This window comes from Etheostoma spectabile, chromosome 13 (assembly GCF_008692095.1).
Source record: "Etheostoma spectabile isolate EspeVRDwgs_2016 chromosome 13, UIUC_Espe_1.0, whole genome shotgun sequence".
Taxonomy (NCBI): Eukaryota; Metazoa; Chordata; class Actinopteri; order Perciformes; family Percidae; genus Etheostoma; species Etheostoma spectabile.
The window spans coordinates 19,927,969-19,945,374 of record NC_045745.1 but is presented as its reverse complement, the minus strand read 5'-3'; the positions used below and the strand labels follow the sequence as shown (position 1 = coordinate 19,945,374).

The 17,406-nt window shown below is 38.2% G+C and overlaps 2 protein-coding genes across 5 annotated transcripts in view; both read left to right on the top strand.

Annotated features, from left to right (window-relative positions):
- Window positions 1–5,685, top strand: part of cpeb4b (cytoplasmic polyadenylation element binding protein 4b) — a 32,602-nt gene extending 26,917 nt beyond the window's left edge. For 3 of the 4 annotated variants that reach the window (XM_032534564.1, XM_032534565.1, XM_032534562.1), the window contains one exon: window positions 934–5,683. In XM_032534564.1, coding sequence (XP_032390455.1) covers window positions 934–1,161 — 228 coding nt within the window. In that variant the 3' untranslated portion in view covers window positions 1,162–5,683. Of the gene's footprint in view, window positions 1–933 lie in introns of all 4 variants that reach the window. The other variant, XM_032534563.1, reaches the window with a different exon arrangement.
- A 4,594-nt stretch (window positions 5,686–10,279) lies between these two features.
- nsg2 (neuronal vesicle trafficking associated 2) overlaps window positions 10,280–17,406 on the top strand; it is a 34,905-nt gene continuing 27,778 nt past the window's right edge. Inside the window, exons 1-2 of the mRNA XM_032534567.1 lie at window positions 10,280–10,550; window positions 10,951–11,127. Of these exons, the coding sequence (XP_032390458.1) occupies window positions 10,999–11,127 (129 nt within the window). The 5' untranslated portion in view covers window positions 10,280–10,550; window positions 10,951–10,998. The remainder of the gene's footprint in view (window positions 10,551–10,950; window positions 11,128–17,406) is intronic.

Here is a 17,406-nt window from a genome sequence, read left to right as displayed (position 1 = left end):
ACTGAAAATAGTGATTAAGTTGAAGATGAAGTTAAAGGGGTTTAGATTTTTAGATGTCGTAGGCAGATTATTCCATGACACCACTGCCGTTGACATTAAACATTGGCCACTGGCTGTTTTGTTCAAGTCATCTACTTTTGTTCTGCAAAAAACAATGCAGAATGCACTCACGAGTTTACTGTAGGTTTTGTCTTTACAGTCCCTCCTCCAGTGTACAGTTTAAAGCTAAGGCTATCAATGATTTACCCACTGTTGTCAGCAGCCAAGGAATTACAATAACACAGCTTACAGTGGCCGCTAACTTGACTCAAATATTATTCACACTTGCACAATAGGTGAGAGAACTAGATAACGTGAGCAGAAATCCAACAAAAATATCTAGTGAACAGGTAACATCACAATATGAAATACTGGAATAATAGTATGCTGCTTTCTCATTTGCATAATTGCTGTCCTCAGTGAAAGCCCCTTGCTAATAGCACAATCTATCATCACTGAGCAGTTGGAAAAGCAAGTGTTTGGTGTACACTGGGTCTGGAAAAGAGTTTGAAATCCACAAATTTCAACATTTGGAGCCAGATAATTGTGGTTGGAACTTCTTGTTTCATTACTCCCTGCAATATTAAACTCTGCCACTAATAATGACAGCTACAATTAGTACCACTATTATTAAGGTAATACTGAAAACACGGACCATAAATGGTGTCAAAAAAGGTTCTAAAGGATTTTAACTTTAATGAACCATACCAATAGTGTACTTACATTTTCAGATGAGTTTTCTACCTTTCGGGTGCCATCTGTTTAGTCTTCTGCCGGTTTGCTTAAAAATATCTGGCAGAGACAGGATTTATAAAGACACAGCTGTATGCAGACAAAGATATTGCAAAGGAAATAACATTGCTAAATTCAAATTATTCCCAACTCTGTTTGCAGGTGGAAGTGAAGCCATACGTGCTGGATGACCAGCTGTGCGATGAGTGCCAGGGAACTCGCTGCGGCGGGAAGTTTGCACCATTCTTTTGCGCCAACGTCACCTGTCTGCAGTACTACTGCGAGTACTGCTGGGCGGCAATCCACTCACGTGCCGGACGAGAGTTTCACAAACCCCTGGTGAAGGAAGGAGGCGACCGACCCCGACATATCTCCTTCCGCTGGAACTGAGCGGACGACAGAGAGGGAGAGGCAACAGGGGAACAGGAGGCCAGGTAGTGCAGGAGTCGCAAATCATTGTACAAATAAATGCACTTTTCTGTTGCTGGTTCCTTTTTGCTCTAATTTCGCTGAACCTTTTTCTCATTTTTTTTTAAGTTAATATATATATAATATATATATATTTTGAAGATAGAAAAGAAAAACTGGAATTATATCCAAATATGTCCAGCAAGGAAAAAAGATGTAACATAATTTTATTTATGCGTTTGATTTTTTAAATATTTTTATTAGTTGTCAAAAAAAAATTATATATATAGGAATGTTTGAGGTGTGATATGGTACTCTGCTATTCAATTAGCCTTTGTTTTCTAAACAACAATTTGATTTTAATTTTGATACAAGAGGCCCCAAAACAATACACTTCATTTGAGATTTGATTGACTTCTTTTGTAGCAGAGCTATTGCTTCTCTTTTGTATTGAGTCTCCAGAGCAGATGCTGTTGCAACAGCATATTATTGGCTATGTATTTCTGTGAGGTGGGATTAAGTTCTCTATTGATGCAAGATGCTCCAGAGCAAATGTGAATTGAAAAAGGTGTTGCTAAAGAAGAGTGCACTTATTTCCAATTTTAAAGAGTCCAGATACAGTATATCAGACCCTTATTGGTTAACCAAAGCGGAATCTTGAATTTACTTTGAAGAACAGAGAGGGCCCACTGCAGAACGAAATGGATTTTCCCCCTCCTATATCAAAATGTTTGAACCTCTCTTTTTATAATTTCAACCATCATACAAATATTTTGATGTAACTTGAAAATCGCAACAGAAATTTAGCAACACATATTTGGGTTTTGATCTCCATTTTGACATGCAAAAACTAATACCTCAAACTCAGCTGCTAATGTGCCGAATACAGTTAAAAGAAAGGAGAAAAAAAATAGCAAGAAAGAAAACGTTATCACCCGCTCGTGTTCTCCTTTCCTAAGAACTATAATCAAAGGGAAGTGATGCAACAGGCAGTGTGTGATATGACTGGCACAGTTTTGTACTCACTTGCTTCATCACCTCCTTATTTTTGTAATTAAACCCAGGGTTGTGCTAGGGACAGAGCAGAGCATCGTACAGTATACAGTGTATTAGGGGAGTGTATGGCGTCGGGAGGCCAAAGGACAAACAGACAGGCTTCCTGGTAAAGAGATAAGTCCAGCCCAACTCCCCCCTCCTCACGTTTGCCTGCAGCCTCTACTGCTAAGCTAGCAGCTAACAGAGGGTAGAGCCTCATTTATGGATCAAACCCTGCTTTCTGTGTCAATACACAGCGGGGGTTTGGACCCGGATCTTTCAGGATAGGTTAGGGTAACTCCTCGAGAGAAGGCTGGTCAAGTGGGTCTACCACCAAACAGGAAATGTCTGTCCTTGTTAGTTTTTTTTTTTTAATGCATTTGGGCAATTTTCCCGTCTTTAATGAAAAAGTTCTACTTTGCATCCGAGAGTCAGCTACATTTAATGAAAGAAGCAATTAAAGTTTATCTGATTTCCCAATCGTCAGCACACATTTGAGTCATAGAGGGATCTGCCCTTTCGGCGAACCCTCTATCCTTTCTCCTGCCAACTAATCCAACTCAGCATCCAGTGTTTTTGAAGCATAAATGAAGATAGTCTCTGCAGTGTGCTCTACTACTACACACTTGTGACCCACATGCAGTTTGTTCTTGGTAACAGTCGGTTGTACCCAGTTGCTTTTGGGAACCAAAGATGGCTGTGCAGTAGTGGGTCATACTGTAGCTCATTTCTTATTTAGGTTTTTATTCTAATTTCTTTCTCATTTTTTTTAGGACGTTTTTTTCTTGTGTATTTTTTAAATTCCGTCACTTCTACCCAGTTTTGCTTAATTGTCAAGCCCAGTAAACCAAAGATTGGCCTTGAACATAATATATTTATATATATATATTTGACAGTGCAGTCAAAACCCATTAGAACACCAGTGGAAAATCAACAGGGCTTACACGCACAGACACGCACAGACACGCACACACACACACACACACACACACACACACACACACACACACACACACACACACACACACACACACACACACACACACACACACACACACACACACACACACACACACACACACACACACACACACACACACACACGGCCTCACACTCTCCATAGCTCAAAATGGAGGTGCACGCTGGTAGGCACTAGTTCTTGTCTCAAATAGGTCTGCTGGAAGTTTAAGTGCACATTTACACAGCAAAAGTAAAACTAATCCTCTCATTTGTTTAACGTTTTAAGTCACTCAGTGGTAACCTACTAGCCGAGCATTTAAATATGTCAGGGAGTTAGTACAGAAACTTGATTATACACACTAGTGAGAAACGTATCCTCATATTGGCGTGGTGTCGTCGCACCAGTTTTGCACCCTGGACATTAGTTTTGTGGGTGTGGTGGGTGAGCATTTTAGAAGTTAAACACTTTGTGAAGAATTTGCTGTTAAATAAGATTTAAAAAAAAAAAAAAAAGATTATTTTATACATGGCCTGCTGATTTTTGGTACAGTGTTTTCTAGCTAAATTATTTTGTCATGCACATATAAACATTTATTATGCACTACTTTTCTAAATATTTTTTCTTTTTCCAACAGTCATTTTAGGCACATTTTTCACAAATGGGAAAACTCCTTTTTGCAATACCTCAATTTTTCACATTGTGAAAGGTAGCTTTTGTACTTTTGTTACTGAGAGATCTGCATATATGGAAATGTTCATTTTAAGAAAAAAAGTTGAGTGATTTCAATATATATTATTTTCAATTATGCTTTTTATACATTTCAGTGCTGAGGAAACTTTACAACTAAGTGCGCACTTGTGTTGATGCGACTTCAGATCTGCCGAGGAGAGACCAAAGTGTATTGCTCTCTTGGTCTTAGCTTTTCGTACAATAGATGTTTCCAGTCAATCTGGTCAATAACAGCATGGCGAGAATAAAATAAAAAAAAATAAAATAAAAAAGTTATAATTTGAAATTGATGTTAATGTCTCTAAACATGGCTATACTAGTTGGAAAATGGTAACTTCTGTCTTGGTTTCCTCTCCATAGATTACTATTATTATAAGGAGAATGCAAAATTTGGTTCACGCTTAACGCTGAATCTCGTATCACAAGAATGGATGTTTGGTGTTTAGATATTTTAATATTTCAAAAAAGTATATATATATATATTCTTGAACTTGCCAACTAGCACCTATTGTAATCCTTAGCATGCATGACAAAAAAGAGAAAATGACAAGTACATGAACTAGCTATTAAAACTAATTGTTGTGGTGTGCACCAAATGTTTCTCAACTATTAAGTTGTTAAGGACACCCCAAACCCACTCTCACCTCACCCCCCCCCCTCTCCCCTTCCCACGTGTTGATCTCCTCGCTTCCCCATTTGCAGACCTCTGCAGGATGCACATGACAGAGAGATAAGACGAGAAACAAGACAGGAACTTAACTTTAAATCAATTTGACAGTGCAGGACTTTGAGCATCCTTATAGAACACTGTTTTAAAAGACTTGAGAACTCATCCCCGCAGTCTGTTGAGGTGATCTTATATAGACCTATCTGGAGGAAGGGGAGCTTAAAGACTTGAATGTGGTAAATGTTGCAAGTTAACTTCAAGTTGTTATGTGCAATACTTCTTTTGAACCTTTTTCCAGATAAAGACTCTTTGCAATGTAATTCTTTAATGCCATTTTTAATTGCAGACATTTAATTAAAGAAGATGTTAATATGTTTTTCACAGTCATTTTCTACTGTTATTGTAATCCTTTTCATGCTGGTGTTTGTAAAAAAGAAAAGAAATCAAACTATTTGTACTAATATAAATAATTGAAGTTATTTTTAAAACATTAAAGGTTTTGTGCTCATTTGCTCATTTCTTTTGTTTATTTCAAGCTACTGTGATTGATTGCATTGTAATTATTAGGTCAACAATGTATTTAGCTGTTTATTGGTATATTTTTAATTGGAATGTATAATTGATTTTTATAATTTTGATCAGATTTTTGTTATATTTTTGAGGTGAAGCTTTTAATATGTTAAAGTGTCTAGTTTTTACTAATTGCTATATTGTGCTCCACAATATATGGTTCACATTTTCTGAAGGAAAATAAATATTTAAATATTTGTCTGTTAACGATGTTACTTAATGGCAAGATTTCAATAGTTTTTAACTGTGTATGGGAAGGTTGATGTATTTATTAATAGCATTTTTTACTTAAGATATCACCTTAATTTTTATTGTCATTTCACTTTATAAGTTACTATTTTTGTATTTTCCTTTCTAATTAAGTTATGTAATACGGATATGTCCATATTTCTAGGAGTTGGTCTGTAGAAGTGCTAGTGAAACGAAAAAGAAAAATCTAATGTTATTTAATTGTTTGCAGCCAACTATTTATAACAGTATGCATAATTTTTAAATATTTGTAATGTGAAATGTTGAATGAAATAAATCTTAACTGTGATGAATATATGTGCTTGGTGTGTTTATTTATGTCAAGTCTCGGGAAATTTTAAGCTTTTATGGGATAGTCTCAATTACTAGAGGATCCTGTTATATTTGGTCACATCTTTCCGTGTTGTAATCATGGTTTGGCTCTCATGTAGTATATTATCACCATGTGTATCCGTCGTCCATCCAAACAGTAACTTAACATCAGACTGAAAGGTGGTGCTTCACTGCCTTGTACCTCTGACCACACCCAGCAGTGTTGCTATTTTGTACTGACCACACTCTGGAGTCCTACACTACATCACTGCAACATTGAGGAGTTAAACTACTGAAGGTCAGCCAAAAATAAGATGTTCAACTTGTGATTTTGCTCTTTAACACTAAATAAAATTTACTGAGGTAGACGATTAAATGTACAGAAACTTAATTATACTAACAATTGATTCTAAACCCTATTTCTATGGTGTTAAATTATTTCCAAAGATAATCCAGTAAAAGTGTCTTCTGGAACTAAAAAAAAGAATCTATGACATGCCCCCAAAGGAAAAGGAAATAAACACTAACTTTGGTCAAGATGTAAAAACACAAATCAAATGTCTGCTATGGGAGAAGTTTGGAGTTGTCATTTAGACAGATTAGCGAGATCTGAGAAAAGTAAGGATGTTACCATGTTTAATTTTTGATTGGTGTTTTTTTATCAGTGCAGATTTTAGTTTATGTATCAGCTAGGATTTCTACTTAGTTTTAATTTATTTTGTTCTGCCGGTTTGGGGATTTTATTAGCAAACATTGTTTGCAAATGCACTTATCCCAGGTGCAGTTTTTGCTGGCCATCAAAGAAATAGCACACCACTGGCTGCATGTGTTGGGGCGGATTGACTTTTTAATGCACTTAAATTGACTCCAGGGTCCATAAAATCCCTAAGAATGCTTACTGGGCCATGTGTTGTTTTCTGAAAATCCAGGGAAAACTGAACAAATTGTCTTATGGCTCATTGACACCACCAGCTGGTTGCATCTTGTATTGTTAAGTGCAATGAAAATGTTATCATTTGTCATTGAAATGTCAGTCAATTTGGTGCCAATGATTTAGCAACAGAGCTCTTGATAATTACAATACACTTTTCTTTTTAAAAGCTGATGATAATTTTCTTTAAAGGTGTTGTCAGATTTTCATGTTGTTAACTGTTTAGAAAGTACTTATCTATCAAAAAGTGAGGAAAAACAATGGTGATTGAGCACATGACCCACTAATGAAAGCACTTATATCTGCTGCCTGATATTAGGCCTACATGTCAACACCTGCCATCGACTGCAGCCGTTCTGGGTGCAGCTGGGACACCGTTACTCCCTGTATTGAACCACCCTCTCTCGGAGGCGCTTTTCGGGACAAACGTTCAGGCAATGATAGCCAGGCTTGAAGCCAGCCTTAAAGCCTCAGAGCAGCTAGGCTCTCATATCCGTTCGCTGCAGCCGCAGTCAGGGCACTGCCAGCGGGTTCGGCAGCGCCGTTAGCCCGCGGAAAGCTTAGACGATAACTGCCACTTGCTATCGTGGAACTGCTAACTCCCACCTTGGGCTTCCGGTCAACTCGTGCCGCTACCTTAGGGAGAAGGCAGCCGTACCACAAATAACTCCTTATTTTATCTATAAAGGCATGTCAATTTTGTATGGACTCGGAGAGTTTTTCTTCACTGCACTTTCTGATGCTCAGGTTGGTTCAGATGTTAGCACTGTTACCCAGGTTGTGTCAGCTAATACCGTTGACCCGCTTACACCCGCCGCACTCGGATCTAACGGGACGTTCAGCCCTCACCTCCCTGGTTGAGGCGAAGAAGCGGAAAGCGGTGCGTTGTGGCTTCTCTTCCTCAACTTCACATCAGCTAAGGTTATATCCCATTCTTCCTTAGTGGCTAGTAGGAGGTTTGTGTTAGATTGGATATAACGCTATGTAGCTAACCGTGCATACAACTATGGAAAACATTGCGCTTCTCCAATAGCCTCGGTAAGTAATCCCGCTAGCTGTGTTAACCCTGTTGACAACACGGTCCGTATCTTCATGGATGTAAAACATTTTAGTTTATTATCTTATTTTAGATTACACTGTTATCAGTGTGGACTGGAGCATGTGAATGCACCGCGCAGTTCAGAGCTGCTAATCGACCGATGTCACACAGTCGACACCTTCCTGCAATTACATTTTACCGCCAAAGCTGCCACTAGAAACAACCTAACTCAAATCTTACGGACAAGATGTTTTATCACTGGCATAAAGTGCAGCTTGTAGATAAGAGAGTAAAACAGTTCAGTAGAAGCCCATCTTTCAGGTAAGAGTAACCAGAAGTTCCTTTAAAATAAAGACAATAAAGATTTAAAAAGGTTGGGATGCTGGATTAACAGAATACAGAATTTTTCCACACCCACAAATATGAATAAAGCCATGACACTGCTCAGACAAATTACCACAAGATAGAACAACTTGCAAATATCCATTCAAATGTTAAACAAACAAGACGTATAAGCACAAGCACTTTCTCATCATGCAACAATTCCTAGGGGAGTGCCACATGAAAGCAGTGTTAATCACCTACTTTGCTATGCAGAACATAAAAGAAACGTCTTTTCTCAAAAGTTATGAGAAACTTTTGTTGTAACTTTTGTTGTTTTGTAATGTTTAAAAATATCTAAATTTATATCGATATTGCAATATCACATTTTGTCTATATCGTGCAACCCTAGATCCAATGGACAACCAGAATGTAATCACTGCAGACTCAGACTCGATTCCCAGTTCAGGCTAGACCATATCATTACTTTTTTCGGCATACTATACTATGACTTTTTTTAAATCCTTTTTTCGGCATACTATACTATGACTTTTTTTTAATCCTTTTTTCAACATACTATACTATGACTTCTTTATGACTTTGTCATACTATAATTTGACTTTTTTTGTCATACGATACATTGATGTTTTCATGATTTTTTTATGACTTCTTTCGACGTAGCCTATCATATTAATACTTTTTAATGGCCTTCTTTCGAAATGCTGTTCTATGACTTTTTACAACATACTATACTATTACTTTTTCCGATATATTATACTATGACTTCCTTATCAATTTTTTCAGCATTGTGTACTAGGACTTTTTTATAATGTTTTTCCAACACCAAAAATATGACAATTTTATGACTTTTTTCAACATACTATACTTTGACACATATATGAGTTTTTTTTGACATACTATACTATGACATTTTATCACCTTTGTAACATACTATATTATGACTTAAAAAAAAACTTAAAATATTCCACTTTCCTTTACTACATTATTTGTATTATGCAACATTTTAATGAAATTCATACTAATTTAAACCATTTACACTTTTCCAACTGTTCTCAATACTTCACCTTCTTCTTACGTAATTATGCAAGCAATCCAGTTTAACTTTAGCAGTTTAGCTTTTCAGCATTCTGAAGCTTTTTCTGCAGGAAATGCATTTTCTAGTACACAATGTAGTTTATGTCATTACTAGGTTACAGGACAAACAAGGAGAATCTAGGGTGTGATATGTCACCGATCCTGAAGGACTACATTTTTGAAAAATAGGGTCATGGGACAGAGATAAAGAAGGGAATTAAATCATCTCATTTTAATTTCTTTTGGACATATCTTTTTTTGAAATTAGCTTTTTTTGTAATGTTTTTTGTAATTATATGTAATATGTAATAATATGTAGCCTAATTTATATTTACATTATTTGAGCATGTCTTATTTGCTTTCATAAATGATTTATTCATTTATTTATCAGACAAATATGCCTAACCACTATAATTACTACAAAGAAACCACTTATCTTAATGAAGCATATCTCTGTATGATATCCCACACAAACAAGTGGTTTCACACACTGTTAGTCGGATTATTGATGTCGTTTTTTTAGATTTCCTAAAATTTGACTGCGCCTCATTCTTTTAACCAGCAGGTGACGCTGTATGACCAAAGAACCAATTTGAGTTGCACATGGTTTTTGCTGCTTTCATATAGGCTACTAACATATACTGTGGGAATATACTGTGGGAAATAAATATCCTAGGATTTTGTTTTCTCCCTTCAAATGGATTTTCTATGATTACTGAGACATTGGGATTAGGTGTTCAGGAAGGCACAGATAATCGATTTTGAATCATTAACCTTATTGTTTGGGAATAAAATAATTAAAGGTCATGTTTAAGCATTCTGCTGACGTTGATTGCTGTCTAATTGAATTCTGGCTAACTTTGAGCTGTCACAGGCTAGGATACATGCACATATTTGGGCATATTATAATAGAACATTCAACTGCTCTAATTTATTTATCAAAATAAAACAGAAAGAAAAGTACTTTTGCAACGTAGACTATACGGTGACACAATATTTTACCAGGCTATAGTTTCCTACATGCTTTAGTTGTTATGTAGACTAGACATAAATGCAGTGGCTATGCTTCCACTTTGTCCGCTCAGGTAGGGTGCTACGGGAGTTTACGAGGAGCCCAGAAAGGCAACATTAATTCGGATTCCACTTTAGTCAAACAAACGAGACTGCCGGAAAAGAAGAAAAAAAATATCCCCCTAGCGGCAGCTCCAGCGGCTGGGTGTAGCAGCGCGGTAAAGAAGAGGCTGTGTTTGGATTAGGGGGTTGGGCTGCCTGCTGGTAGGAAACCTGCCGCCAGACATCCAGTTGGTCTCCGGCGGTGCAGCGTTGCTTTCCCGCAGCCTCAGCAGCAGCGCCACCGCAGAGCAGCCTCCAGCCTCACCTGCTCCTCATCCGTGCCCCCCTCCGCCTCTGTCAGACACTGTGCCGCAGCACACAGGAGACGGACACACGAGGACGGTCAGCTGTAAGTAACTGTTTTTACTCCTTTTTTTTTGTGATGGAGAAAGGTGGGGAAGATGATATAGATGGAGGTTTGTTTTTCTATCTGATTTCTGGTAAATAAAGTCTGAGATCCGTTTACGTTGCAAACAAATGTGCTTTTTCTGAGTGTTTTACTGCTCGTATCGTTCACAAATTAATGGCATGCCCCGAATTTGATTCCGCTTAACAAAACATTTTATAACATTTATTCGTTTGTAGTGTGTGCTTTAAGGAAGACTAGAATCAAGTTAAAATCTAAATATTTAATCTCCTGTTACACTAGAATCAATTAATCATCAATCCAATAGCCTGTGTCTGCCAGGTTTTATTGACCTGAAACGCTGAGATAAAAACCATCCTTTCTCAACACCTCCTCTATTCAGGAGCAGTCTTCAGGGAAATAAAGGGAATATATATAAGGGCGGTGAAAGATGGTGAAACTGGGGAGTAATCTTCAAGACAAAGGGGCCAAACCTGTGAGCGTGGAGGACGGCTTTCAGAATGTGCCCCTCATCACTCCACTGGATGTCGGCAGTCTCCAGAGCCAAGCACCTGACAAGGTGAGAAACTACAAGCCTGGTTGTGTTTGTGTGAGTCTGTGAAAAAGAGAGTTCCCTGCTTGTTTTTGCGTGTTTCTACTAAGTCAATGTTGTTGACATGTCCTCAAACCTTCTTATGCTGAATAACCACCCCCATCCCGTCCCCCCCCCCCCCCCCCCCCCCCCCCCCCCAAACACAGACATATACACACCACCCTGTCATTCATTCACAAATTCATTCATCTCAGCTGTTTCCCACCCGTGTCCTTTGTTTTCCAGCTGAGATTAGGAGACAGATTTGGTGCCAGACAGACTGTCATTTATCATCTCGACATCCCATAGTAACTGCACCGCAGCTCGTTAATCCAGTTACCATGGTGGCAGCGCAAAGTGGAGAGTCTGATTGGTGTTTCTATGGGGTCGGGACAGAGAGCTGACCTGATTGCAAATTATAAAAATGAATGGAATTAAACAACAGACATGCTAATATGAATGTTTTATTATGCATCAATCGCGTGATAGTGTTTGGTTTGTTTCAAGACCATGATTACATTGGGATGATTTCATTTTGCAGCTAAATGAACCCATATTTCTACCCTAAAATACTGATCAATTACCTATAGAGCACCAAGATGAAATAATCTCTGATGTGATTTATTAACGATGTCAGAAGGATTATTGACAGACAACATTATTCCAACCAACACATTCTTCCAAAGAGGGCTTTAAGCTGGACTCTAATTGGACAATCAATAAAAACTAAAATAGCAATCTTTTTACAATTAACACTTGGTATGATAAAGACACTTGCAGATTACAAAGTAGGACAATATTTTTTACATGTTACTAAGATTTCCTCAAACTTATCTTTATTTTTTACAAAGTAAACCAAAAACACTGACAACTAGGGAGGCAGGTACTGAGAATAAATATGAACCAAATTTAAATCATATCCTCTTACCTAAAAGAAATCAGGTTTGAATTAAACTCAAACACTATCACTAAGCTTGTTTATTAGACATTTAGTCAGTTCTGATACAAAGGAAACCATAAAGTGCATCTTGGATGGATGGGAAAAACAACGTTCAATGGGAATGCTATTGAATTTTCAAGCCTTTAGTTATACTTCATTAATAGTCAGCAATAAGGCTGTTTTATACTTCTGCGTAAAATCTAAACCATTGCTACGTACGTAGGTACGTGACGACATAAACCTACGCCGGACCCTACGCCACAGCCTGACGTGCACCTCTTGAAAATGTAACTACACGTCTCAGCAACGCTCGTCATTCAAACCGGTACATCATTGGTACCGTTGCATTTCCCCCTACTCGTTTTTTGGGTCTCCTTCTCCATAAACAACATGAAATCAAGGAAAGCGTTAACTCCCGGCCACAGATTCCCCATCGTGGTCAGAAAGCACAAGGGAGACACTTTGTTTCTCTCACGATGACTCTAGAGTCAGTACTTGCTCTTACGTAGGCTATGGCGAAAGCTCTGTGTAGAGCCTCTGCAGAAGCCTTTATCTGTAGTTTCACTGGACACGTAAGAACTGTTGTATGGAGACAGGCTAGCCATTTCAACCTGCTTACAGTTTTTATGCTAAGCTAAGCTAACTGCTCCTGGCTACCAGATATAGACATTAGGGGTATCTTTAAATATATTTGTGTTTTGGACTGTTGCTGATGTATTGAAATGAACACGTAGTAGTAGTTGCAGTCCTACATCAGTGGTTTAAAACAAATCCAATCCCTCTGCCCATTCTGTCATTTCTCTCCAATAAATTACTTTTGAGCGATCACTGGGAAAAAAGTAAAGCATTACATAGATTTGTTGGACCTTGAAAATGCAGCGAATTAATGTGGGAAAAAAGCCTTTTACAGCATTGTGTACAAGGTCCAAGGAATATGGACCCGTTATCTGCCTGGCCTTTCAAAATCATGAAAATGTATCTATTTTGAGACAAATCGCTTCAAGTGGTTTTATTGTTGAGGATTCACTAAAGAAATTCCAAATTGGATGGCCATTTATGCTGCTGCAGACAGAAACACACGCTATAGTCTGAACCCTCACTGAGTGTTCTGCTGAGGGAGGCACAATCATGTTTCATTTGATATACCTGTTAACTGTCTTGTCATTCACTGCACTCGCTTACAAACACACACGCAGAATTGTGTGTGAGCACAATGCAGGCATGTGAGCATGTTTGTTTGTGTGTGAGTGACAAGTTTGTTTCTGTTAGCAGTCTCCAGTTCCTAACATGACATTCATAGAGCTGTCAGACATTTAGGATTAATTCAGTCCCACTAGACTTGAAAACATATGTACTGTAGCTGAAGCTGCTGCCATAGCGTGCGTGTGTAATTAGACATTAGAGCTTGGCAGGTGTTGACGATGGCTATCATTGTTAATGCAATGGGTATTCTGCACTGTTATTGTCTTTTTGGGGCTAGTTTTCATTATTACTTTGTAATCCTACTTTAAATTTAAAATCCTTAAACTGTTTTTTTGGCCACTTGGGGAAGTGGAAAGAAGTTGGGATCTCTACCCTACCATTTTGTCACATTGTTTTTTTATATTTATTATAGCTACTTTAAGGACAATGGCAGTCTTGTAGGAAGCCATACCCTTTGTGTGGATTTCTATCACTAAAATTAAAAATATGGTATACCAATAATATTGTGATGAAAATCTCTTTAATCTCGCCGAATTTAAGGTTGTTGTTTTTGCCACCTGCCCCGCCCAGAAAGAGTTTATTGTTAATCAGCTTTTATCAGTCTTGTTCTCTCTGTCCTTTATAAGTAAAGCCAGATTGATTGTGACCTAACTGGTACCCCAGATCAGCAGAGCGCAATTCTGAGCAGCTTTACAAATACAACCCCAGCTGTTTTCACCCTGATCTTGCCTGATGACTATGTGACCTCCCTGAGTACAGGGTTACCCGTGGATATTTGCAGGGGCGATGTGCAGTCACAGCGAAGTTCATGCCAAACGGACACACACACCCACACAATGCTGCTGTGGCCTGCAGAGGCTGAGGCATTAGAAAGGTATTAGATTTGATTCCATCTGGGCAGGGACGCGTCACAGCTACCAATGGGTTGCCAATTTCTTGATTGGATTACTGGTTTAAAAAAAAAAAAAAAAAAACAACCAGAGGAGGGTGGAGAGACTCACAGATAGACAGAGATTTTCTTCCTGCTTGTTTTTTGTTTTTGAGAACAAAGCTGAGGTACAGAGACCTGCTTCAAAGGCTTTGGCAGACTTAGAACCATTCTCTTTTCCTGTCCAACATGTCCCATTACACACCCTCATCTTTTTCTTGTTTCTCTCCTCAATTACTTTGGAGCAGCTTTTAAGTCTCTATCTTTCTTTACGCCTTTGTGTTCTCATCCTCATGAATTAGAGAGGAATTCCTGGGAGCAGGAATCCTCAGTCAGCAATATTAAATCAGTAATAGATCAATGAATGATTTCTGACGTGCTGTGATGATGTAAGACCTCGTAACCAGATGTGCCAGCATCCAAGTTTAATTTGACAAATGATCAATTATACATACGCGATTTGTAACTGTATCTGGCTTGCTGTGCAAAGTGGCTCTGAGAGAACTGTGACTTTTGAATGCAACCAAATAAATAATATTAATTACTTAATAGCATTTAGTTAATGAAAATGAACTGATATAGCCTGTTAGCTTAGTTTTTGATGAATTAAATGTCAGGTAATGTCAAGCTTTTTTTTAGATTAATTTTACATTTTGTATTTAACCAATAAACCTAAAGTACAGTATATACTATACTCGTTAGTCAGTTAAACCCTCAGTTCTGTAAATGAACGACATTCTGTACATGAAAATCGGGCCAGTAGTTTTTCCGTAATCCTGCTGATAACAAACAAACCAACAAACAGACAAACCGAAAGTAAAATATAACCCCATTGTCAGAGGTAATGAAAAGTAGGCCTATCGAAAAACAGTATGCACCTTGTGCCTTCAATAGTCAATTTTGCTTTATTTCATACTCTTGTACTGTATACACTGTTTAATCTAACAGCACTGCAGTGCTGCCTGTTGGTTGGATCATTGGTTTTCAGTCTTGCTCCTCTGCTGGTTTTTATTCCAGCTGTGTAGATAGAAATTGATTTACACCTCTGATGCCGGAAGAATGCAAATAACTGCTCTTACTACCCTGGGTGAAGAGAACCAGCAGGGCTTATTCTAAATGACCAACACTGAGTTTCAGGAAATAGCCCAATGATTTATTTTGTAGATTTTTATTTTTAAGCTGCTACAGTATAATCAATATTTTCATATGAACAGATCAAATCTCTATCTCACCTAACTCTGCAGTTCTCCTTAGCCCTACTGAGCCCTTTAGCAACTTTGAGCTAATTGTTTTGGTTTTAGTGTGATTTTCAGAGGCAGCAGGCAGCTGAAAAAAGCATTAAAAACTTTCTCTATGCCATCTGGCCAGCACCAAATGGCAGACAGACACAGGTAGCGACTAGTTGATGGACATTACTTTGACCATTTTAGAAAACCTATAATTTATCTTTCTAACATGTAAGAACAGGATTCCAAATAGGGCATATCTTATTTTATTTCATGTCTTTTTTATTCACAAGAAAAGACTAAAACAAAAATAAAAATGTCTGCAGCTGCCTTCCGCAGTGAAACTTCACCAAAAACCAACCCTCCTGCGGCTCAGTCTTTGGGGATGAGAAATGAAACAGCAATCATAGTGATAACAGGTCTGAGGAATAACATTCTGGAGAAGACAGGGAGTAAAGACATTTTTTGACAGCTCTTCCACAGGGAATATCAAATCTAAAAAAATACTGTGATTGGAGACAGAAGGATGGAGAGAGAGAGAGAGAGAGCGAGAGAGAGTCGCTGGCTGAGATTGATGAGCTAAAACTGCCTTTTCTGAAATGTACTTTTCTCGACTTCTTCATGTGTCTTTCATTCTCTCGATAATTCACTCAAATATAAAATGAAAGCATAAAAAGCCATGAAGTGATTTTTAAAATAAACATATGTCACATTCTGCTGACTTCAAAAACATCCTGTGGCAGCAGTTATTTCATTACACAGAGTGCAACAAAAGCAAATTATTTTGCCCTTTGCTCATTGCAATTATTATGTAAGCTAGCCCCTACAAAAAAAATGCTGTATATATAGTTGAGAGTGCATTTAAGCACACGTAGGAACGGATACGGGGTTTATTGGTACCTGATTCATGCAACAAAATTACACAATAAATTGCAAGCTGTGTTATAGCGTCTAACCCAATTTATCCTGTGGCGAATATGAATGTCTGTGTCAAATTTTATTGAAATCCATCCCATAGTTGTCAATCTGCTGGTGTAGTGTCAGAGGAAAGGTCAGGGCACAGGGAATTTGGTACTTTGGATTTTCTGGGAGGCATGAATGTCTTGTCAACATCTCATGGCAATCCACCCAACACTTAATAAGATATTTCACCCAACTGACCAACATCGCCGTCCTTAAAAGCCACTGGCTAAAATATAAACTGCACATAGATGGATTATCAAGAGAAATCACAAATGAAAAATGAGCGGCTACTTTGTGGAATCATCAGTAAGCAAATTGTAATTACAATTTCAGTCATCATATCACCACGGTTTATGGCTGAATTGTTCATGTGTTGTTGTTTTTCAAATCAAGCTTTGTTAAACAAGATTTAATTATTCATACATTTATTGTTTCCCACAGAGTAGTTGGACATGTCTAATCCGAGAAGGTAGCCCTTTGTTCAGCAGATTCCTAGCTGCTGCTGATAGCTTAAGGGCTGTGTAAATGAGACAACATTGACTGATAGTCATGTCATTAGGTAATGTGAAATAAAAAGGAGAGGTACAGGAGGGGAGAGAGTAATGAAGCAACATGAAGCGCTGCTGTGTTTGAACCTGGAGGCCCTGAGCACGCTATTGTGAAATGGGTGAGAGAAAGAGAAAGTTTAGGCAAAATTGAGACCTTAGTTAAGACTGTGGTGTTTGGTGTTGCTGCGCTGAAAGCCACGAGGCTTCAGAGCCTCAGGGGTCCAATCAAATACATGTTTTCAGTGCACCTACTGCGCCCTTCAACTCTTAGATAACGGCTTTCAAGAGCCAACTGTCAGCTTTGTTATTCAGATAGTGGAGCCTGTTTTGAGCACAGCAGTTTCTGGCTTTGTCTCAAAGTGAAGGAGAGCCGCGCAGAAGCAGCGCAATTAGCCACAAGGACACTGAGACATTGTTCTCTTTCTCTTCTTCCGCCTCTTTTCCGCCTTGTCATTTGTA